Source organism: Trichomycterus rosablanca, chromosome 15, assembly GCF_030014385.1.
Source record: "Trichomycterus rosablanca isolate fTriRos1 chromosome 15, fTriRos1.hap1, whole genome shotgun sequence".
Classification (NCBI taxonomy): domain Eukaryota; kingdom Metazoa; phylum Chordata; class Actinopteri; order Siluriformes; family Trichomycteridae; genus Trichomycterus; species Trichomycterus rosablanca.
Window position 1 is genome coordinate 33,612,421 of NC_086002.1, and position 8,724 is coordinate 33,621,144.

The 8,724-nt window shown below is 47.1% G+C and overlaps 1 protein-coding gene across 2 annotated transcripts in view; it reads right to left on the minus strand.

Annotated features, from left to right (window-relative positions):
- Window positions 1–5,090, minus strand: part of LOC134329610 (general transcription factor 3C polypeptide 1) — a 41,698-nt gene extending 36,608 nt beyond the window's left edge. For both annotated transcript variants that reach the window (XM_063010889.1, XM_063010888.1), the window contains exons 1-10: window positions 4,793–5,090; window positions 4,249–4,458; window positions 3,911–4,087; window positions 3,661–3,804; window positions 3,421–3,517; window positions 2,092–2,215; window positions 1,839–2,006; window positions 1,623–1,738; window positions 494–794; window positions 205–383 (exon numbers count right to left, since the gene is read on the minus strand). In XM_063010889.1, coding sequence (XP_062866959.1) covers window positions 205–383; window positions 494–794; window positions 1,623–1,738; window positions 1,839–2,006; window positions 2,092–2,215; window positions 3,421–3,517; window positions 3,661–3,804; window positions 3,911–4,087; window positions 4,249–4,458; window positions 4,793–5,013 — 1,737 coding nt within the window. In that variant the 5' untranslated portion in view covers window positions 5,014–5,090. The remainder of the gene's footprint in view (window positions 1–204; window positions 384–493; window positions 795–1,622; window positions 1,739–1,838; window positions 2,007–2,091; window positions 2,216–3,420; window positions 3,518–3,660; window positions 3,805–3,910; window positions 4,088–4,248; window positions 4,459–4,792) is intronic.
- Window positions 5,091–8,724: the final 3,634 nt, after the last annotated feature.

Consider the following 8,724-nt stretch of genomic DNA (forward strand, 5'->3'; position numbering starts at 1 on the left):
AGCCAGACTGGAAGCCAGACATTATTCAGTCAGCCCAGTTACCCCACCGTACTAACCCTGACAGAGCGGCTCATTATTAGTGTACGCTGGACTGAACGCTCCCCGTGGTCTCAGTGTGTCCACATACTTTTGATCACGTGTTATTCAGTTCCGTATCTGTACCGTAACAGAACCTGGCTGTGAGGGGGATCCGAACACACACACCTCTGGTTTAGAGACGACCTCTTCTATCACCGTCATGCTGTCATCCGCCGTCTGTGATTGGCTGATGATGCTGGGGGTGTGGTCAGCGGGACCGTCCTGGGTCAGGAGCGAATCCTGGGCTTCACCGAGATCCGCCAGCGTGGAAGATTTACGGCTGGACCTGGGACGACCGGGTTTCTCTGAGGGAGAAGAACATGACGGGTATCAGATACACAGCTGGATCAGCTCGATCACATCTGTATTGCAGCTGGTGTGAGGTTAGCGTGTGTGATTAGCCGCGTGTACTCACTCCTGAGTGGGGTGGAGTGTCTGGGCGGCGATTTCTTAGCTTTGCGCTTCGTCCCCTTTTTAGCCGCCTTGTTCCTCCCCGTGGACTTCCTCTGCTGTTTCCTCCCTTTGGGCGGCGCCTCCTCCTCCTCCTCGGGTTCCTGGGTGTCGGGGGGAGGACCGGGCGTGGCGCCCTGTGGGGCTCGGAGTTTCTCGCTGCGCTCCCTCTCTTTGGTGAAGTCCAGGTTCAGTTTACTCTGCTCCACGAAGAGTTTGCTGATGTACTTGGTGGTTCTTTGTCGGCCCTCGTCCTCCATGAACCCCTGTCGGAGAGAGGGCGGGAGTTGTCATAGCAACAGGAATACTAGTAATACTAGTAATGCTTAATAGTAATAATAGTTGCAATGGTACAAGTAGTTGTGATAGTAATAACATGCTATTATGGCCAAGGTGGTTGCAAGGGTGCTAGCAGGTTGCTATGGTAACTCTAGTGACTGCTATGATATCCAGGCGTTTGCTTTGGTATTGCTGAATGGTACCAGGCGGTTGTGAGGGTGTTGCTATGGTAACCCTACTGATTGCTATGATTATTGAGGCGGGAATTTAGGTTATCCAGAGTACTAGGTGGTTGAAAGGGTGTTGCTATGGTGGTTGCCATGGTAACTAGTGATTGCTATGATACCCAGGTGGTTGCTTGGGTATTGCTGAATGTTTAAGGAGTACCAGGCGGTTGCCAGGGTGTTGCTATGGTAACCCTACTGATTGCTATGATTATTGAGGCGGGAATTTAGGTTATCCAGAGTACTAGGTGGTTGCAAGGGTGTTGCTATGATGGTTGCCATGGTAACTCTAGTGATTGCTATGATAACCAGGCGGTTGCTTGGGTATTACTGAATGTTTAAGGAGTACCAGGCGGTTGCCAGGGTGTTGCTATGGTAACCCTACTGATTGCTATGATTATTGAGGCGGGAATTTAGGTTATCCAGAGTACTAGGTGGTTGAAAGGGTGTTGCTATGGTGGTTGCCATGGTAACTCTAGCGATTGCTATGATACCCAGGCAGTTACTTGGGTATTGCTGAATAGTACCAGGTGGTTGCCAGGGTGTTGCTACGGTAACTCTAGTGATTGCCAGGGTGTTGCGAGCAGATACCTTGATCATCTTGTTCCTGTCCAGCACCTTGCAGATCATCCTGCTCTCCAGCTTCCCCACGTTCAGGCGGGTCCGTAACTCCGACTGGGAAATCCCCTTAGACCCGGTCGTCACCACTGAAGCGGCCAATCAGAGCACAGAGAGCGCAGGTCAGTCACGCGCGGGCGCTCGAGCCCCACCGTAACGGACCACAGCGAGAGCGGAGGGTGAACTCACCGATCTCGTAAGCCTGGGTCAGCAGGTCGCGCTCCAGGTCTCGAGCCTGAGGCTGGACGCTCCTCCTGGCCGGACCGTCCCCGTCCTCGTCCTCCTCGTCTCCGTCCTCCACCTTGTTCCTGCTGTACGGCTTCAGGAGCTTCAGGCAGCGAACGCGGACGTCCGTACCTGGGGAGGGCAGGGGGGCGGGGCGGGTGAGCGGGGCGTGGTGGAGACCAGGTGGAAGGTTTGGGACGGCGGGTGCAGTACCGACCTTTTTTGGTTTTGCAGGGTCCGGCGTCGGGGTTCAGCTCCTGCAGCGGGAGGGTCACCACGCTCACCATCTTAGCGGCTAACATGTACTGATACATCTTCTTAAAGGTACGCTCACACACGTGCTGCACACACACACACACACACACACACACACACACACACACACATCAGCTTCTCCCACTGTGGAACTGGTTCTGCTCACTGTGTTTATGTTCATCTACACTCACCCACCTACTCACTCATTTACCAACCAACCCACTCACACACCCACCCAATCACTCAGTCCCCAACCCACCCACTTACCCACCCAATCACTAACTCATTCAACCACCCACTCACTCTTTCACAAACTCACTCACCCACCTACTCACTCATTTACCAACCAACCCACTCACACACCCACCCAATCACTCAGTCCCCAACCCACCCACTTACCCACCCAATCACTAACTCATTCAACCACCCACTCACTCTTTCACAAACTCACTCACCCACCTACTCACTCATTTACCAACCAACCCACTCACACACCCACCCAATCACTCAGTCCCCAACCCACCCACTTACCCACCCAATCACTAACTCATTCAACCACCCACTCACTCTTTCACAAACTCACTCACCCACCTACTCACTCATTTACCAACCAACCCACTCACACACCCACCCAATCACTCAGTCCCCAACCCACCCACTTACCCACCTAATCACTAACTCATTCAACCACCCACTCACTCTTTCACAAACTCACTCACCCACCTACTCACTCATTTACCAACCAACCCACTCACACACCCACCCAATCACTCAGTCCCCAACCCACCCACTTACCCACCTAATCACTAACTCATTCAACCACCCACTCACTCTTTCACAAACTCACTCACCCACCTACTCACTCATTTACCAACCAACCCACTCACACACCCACCCAATCACTCAGTCCCCAACCCACCCACTTACCCACCTAATCACTAACTCATTCAACCACCCACTCACTCTTTCACAAACTCACTCACCCACTCAATCACTCATTTACCAACCAACCCAAACACTCACCCACCCAATCACTCTCCCACCAACCCACCCAATCACTAAGTCACCAACCCACCCACACACTCACCCACCCAATCACTCGTTCAGCAACACACCTACAAACTCAACCCCACACACCCACACACTCACCCACCCACACACACACACACACTCTCTCACCAACACACTCACCCACCCAATCACACAGTCAAACTTACCCACACACACACACTCACCAGCACACCTACCAACATACTAACCAACCCACACACCCACTGACACTCCCACTCACCAGCTGGTCACGTAGTTTGATCATGATGCCGATGTGGTTGGGCATTTCTGACAGGATGTTCGACGTGAGCTCCATCAGAATGTCGTACTTACTCCTCCTGAGAACCACACACACACACACACACACACACACACACACACACACACACACACACACACACCATCATCCAGCTGCAGCGTTAACACTAGTCAGCCAAAAAGTAAGTGGACGCCCCATTTGAAATGTAGCAGCAGGACGGACCTGTCGACGTGGAAGCGTTTGAGCAGCAGCAGGATGGAGTGCTGCTGAGCTCCGGAGGGGAGCCGGACCACCTGCGACTGCATGGTGATCAGACCGTTCTTATCCAGAGATTTACGCAGGTAATGGATCTTCCCGGCGTCCAACCTGAACAGCCGATCACAGAAGAGCAGCTCGTTTGTTTACACGGGATTTCCGACGTCACTTTAGCAGCTAGCCAACAGAACATGCAAAACTCCACCGACGCGTGTACCTGAATGCGCAGTTGTGTAGGTCGCGCTGCACCTCCCCCTGCCAGCGCGCTCGGCCCAGTCGCTCCAGGATACAGTACGACGGGTCGCTCAGCTTCAGCTCGGGGTTCCCCTCAGAGCCAATCAGGGCTCGGCTTCGTATGTGCCGACTCGCCACGAGAACCAGCTTATTCCCCCACCTACACACGGAGAGAACATGTGCAACAACCGTAAACTGCTGTACTGGTGTACTGGTGTGTGTGTGTGTGTTCCAGGCAGACCTCCAGGACTTGACCCCGGGTCTCCAGGTTGAAGACTGTAGTGTGTGTGTGTGTGTGTGTGTGTGTGTGTGTGTTCTCACTTTTTGAGCGCCCCCTGCAGCGTAAGTTTGGGCGCCCTCGTCTCGGTCCGGATGAGGGCGCCGACGTCCTTTCTCTCTCTGTAATACAGACAGGAACCCTGGACACCCTGCGGATCGTCCTTGATGACGCTGACCGGGTAAACGTCCTGCTGCTGGCTCACAGAGCGGCGCAGCTCCTGGATCCCCGTTTCAGGGTCGATGTCCGAAAACCTGCAGCATTGTGGGTAAAAGAGAGAGTCATAGTTCATGTGAATATCTGGTTCTACTGAAAAGAAGTCTAAGCATTCGCATTGTTTTAATACTGGCCAAAAGTATGTGGACATCCTTTTTAATTATTGAGTTCAGGTGGTCTGCACAAGGTTCCTGGCCTCAACTCTACTGCAAACCTTTGGAATGAACTGGCCTCACAAATTCCCACAGACATACTGCACAAGCAATTCCAGATGAGTGGAGACTGTTGTAGCAGAAACGTCCAATGACTTCATGAGCAGGTGTCCACATACTTTTGACCCTATGTACTGTAAGGTGAGGATGAGGATCTGACCGGTCATATAAGATGACTGCTTCTCGGTTCTGGGGCAGCAGGTGGAATGAAACCTCCTCATGAGAGACCAGATATTTAAATAAATACTCTTTAGTTAAAGTGTCCAGACTCCGGGGGAACCGAGGCTGTCTGTCCTCCAGTCTGATCCACAGGGACGGGATGGTTATACCGTCCAGTCCCTCCAGCGCCACCTCGTCTAATGTCATCTCCAGAGCGTCCATCCTTCATGAGATCTTTCATCCGAGAGCTTCAATCAGGAGAACAACATGAGAACGTCAATTCAGCTCCATGTTTCTCCTTTCACTTGTTTTCCCAGCCGCATTCGGGCATTTCACACCTCTTTTCACACCACACTGCGCTGATTGGATGGACTCAATGCGCGTCACACTACCTAGCCAATCACAGCGCAGTGAGCAGAACGCGCGGATGTGTTCCAAATACACTGTCCACCCTACTCCCTATACACTACACAAGTCTACTACATATAAACTGCGTATTTTCTGACGCACTGATTTGCCTTTGTGTTTCATAAATGCGCACATAATTTCACTTTTAATAATCATTTCTGTTTAATTAAACAAATAAAGTCACTAACTAGTGCACTACATAGTGTACAAAGTGTGATTTGGGACGTACACGCGTTCTTCTTCGTCTTGTCAGGTGAACTGGGATTTTTAAACCAGTAGTGTCGCCACCGTGTGGAAACGAACCGACATTGCTCGTGTATAACGGCTGGCGGAGTTATTAAGTGATCGTGTTTTACCGTGGTCACGGTCGCGGCTGGTCACAGAAACAGTAAACACAATGCACGGACACACACTGGAAATAAACTACTACTTTAATACCTGCTGTGTCACCGTGCTACCACGAAAACAAGGAATTTACAGCTTTATTCACCTCATTTATTTAACATTTTACAAAATATGAGTATAATAATATAAATATTAATATAAAACGATTAAAAACCCACCTTTCTATGAAGCACTTAAGCTGACTTGTACTTATTTACTAACATTTTGTTCCATCCTTTTCCATTTCCAAAAAAAACCCCACAAAACAACACTTTGGTTCTAACAGGTTTTAGCAGATTTATGTCCTTCGACTGTTGTTTACCTAAACTTGAGAAATGAAATGTTCACTATAGAAGCACTTCTGTAAGTCACTCTGGATAAGAGCGTCTGCTAAATGCTGAAAATGTAAATGTAAATGAGCTGGAGCCTTGTGCCCCATCTTTTCTTTGTAGCTCTAATATCATCCACTTCTCTGGGAAGCCTTTCTACAAGACTCTGGAGTGTCTCTGTGGGGATTTGTGCCCCACATTCACTCAGTAGAGTCAGTGAGATCAGGTCTGGCTCACAATCCAAGTTGAATCCATCCCAAAAGTGTTGAGTTGAACATATTTGCACACAACAACTTCAACAAACAAACATACAGTAGATTTGGAAAGTATTCAGACCCCCGACATAGATTGATTTTTTATTGGATATAATAAAGCCACGAGAGACTGTGCGTTACTGCGATTTTATAACAGGGAAGGATGTTTTGGCACGACACAAAGTGGAGCGTTAACAGTGTTTCTAGGCAACATGACGGCGAACATAACATTCGCAATAAACATTCCTCCACAAACACTATTACACTATTTCTTGGACGAAACACCCGCGTAATGATTAGAATTATTGTTTATGTTCATCTGGACAATTCCATCTATAGTAAAAGACTGAAAATAGTGTTCAACCAGGTTAGCCAACCAAGTCCAATTAATATGGAACGATGTGAGGTGGTCATAGGTGTGCGTATATCGGGGATTTTACAACGGCTTTGAACGCGGCTCAGCCAATCAGATTTGAGGTCCGGAACTATCCGTTTTATTTACATTTTCTACCATCAATCTGCACTGAAATTTAATTCAACTGAATTTATTGCAGTTTTTCATGTTTTAAATGTGACGCTTGTATTTTCTAACTCCAGTGACGACTGCGTTTGACTAAACTCCGGTCTGCACTGCTTCTCGCACCACCTACACAACCCAATCCAAAAGGAAGGGTGACCACATTTAGCACCGGTGCTTAGGTACAGTCCAGGTCACTTAGGGTAAAAACTTACCGTACTGAAGGGTAGCGTGCAGTGGAAACTACTATCTGGATTTTTTATATTTAAAGGTATTTTATCATGTTAATAAATCTTTAAAACGAGATGCAATGATTTCGTAATATTGAAACCAAGCTGGAGGTCTCGAGGAGGATTTTTACTTTATCTGCTTCATTAGATCGTCCACAATTAATGCAGAGAAAGTCCCTGAACATGGAGGGAGAATGTAAACAAGCTGCTCCAGCAGAACCGTCTAGTAAGGGTTTTAAACCTGATGGTAAATCTGTGATGGTTGTCGTGTCTTGTTTGTTTTTTGGGTGTTTTTTTGTAATTCTAATAATTTGTAATGATTTTTTAATCATATTAATCATTTAAATAATGTTCCTCGCCACTTTTCAGTTTCTTTGAATATTTTTAACGTGATTTGATTAAAAAGTTTAATTAAAAAGCTTAATCAGAGAATGTTCTGGGCGTTTTGTTGAGTCAATTATCAAAACAGATTACAGTCACCGGCGTCACATTTCATCCCCATGGTTATGCATGATGTTTGTTTTGGTTAAATAAGCACGTCAGGTCACACCGTGTAAAGAATACTGATGTTGTGTTCTGATTTATGAGGACAAAGAAGAATGAGAGAATATTTTGTATAATTTAAAGCGTAGTTTATTTTTTTAGGATCAGTTGACATTTTTCAGCATTTTCCGGACGATGGTTTATTAATCGAGGTTCGATCCTCAGCTCTGGTTGTTGTCTGTATTGGGTTTAGAGTAGTATGCATTTTTGAGGTACTTTTCTAGCTGGCTTTAATACACCAAAACCATACCAGCAGGTGGATTGTATAGCCTGGCTCCGTGTCTTAATGTATTTCTGTCACATTTCTGTATTTCTTGCAGCAGCTTTGCATGTCTGGATTTTTTTTCAATACCCAAAATCCACTTTTGATTTTACACGTTGGCCTCAAGTGTTGGCTTAATTTCTCTTCTTTCACTCCCATAAATAAATGATACGTGTTTTTAATCACTGTGTTGAATAGTTTACAGTTGGTTGCTGTTAGTTGCAGCTGATTGTATGAAGACCTGAGATGACCATTAGATTCCTGGCTTCTCCTGTTCAGAAGTCCTGTTTTACATTTCTGACCTGTTCTGTCCTTAATGTGCTCTAATGTCCTTAAGATCCTCTAATTAATTACTGTTGGATGTTCCACAGTCTGGGCTTAAACGTTAAACATGACCGTTCTCCTGTAGTCTTTACCTACAGCTGCAGGGTCCTGGGTTTGATCCTTACTCTCCGTGTTGATTCTGCATGTGAGGACGTTGGTTCATTTCCAGAAGGTCACTGGTTTAAGCCCCACCATTGCCAGGCTTCCATGTTAACAACCCTTGACTGCTGGACTTGAACTCTCCTGAACCCTGATCCCTAATCTGAGTAGTGAGGTGAATGTTAATGAGCAGTTAGAATGGTGTGATTTGTGTGTAATCGTGTGAGCTGTGTAAACAGTGTAGCAGGAAACAATGATTTTTTTTGCTTCTCTTTTTTAATGCACTCATGCATAAAAATAAACAATAAGACAATCAAGGGAGAGGCACGTTATCTACTAAAATATCTCCTAACCTGGGTGTGTCAGTTATTTTACAGTGGTGTGTGTGTGTGTGTTGGTTACAGAATGTGTTGTTGACTCAGTACACAATCACCTGCTGTGTGAAGAGTTGCAGTACGAGATTCTTTCCTTTATTGAATTTTTATTATTAAGCTATTGTTTTAAGACCCCGACGCCTCGGGCAACCGAGTTCGTTACACAACCATTACCGCGTAACACCACTGCGGGAATAGACGTCCAATCA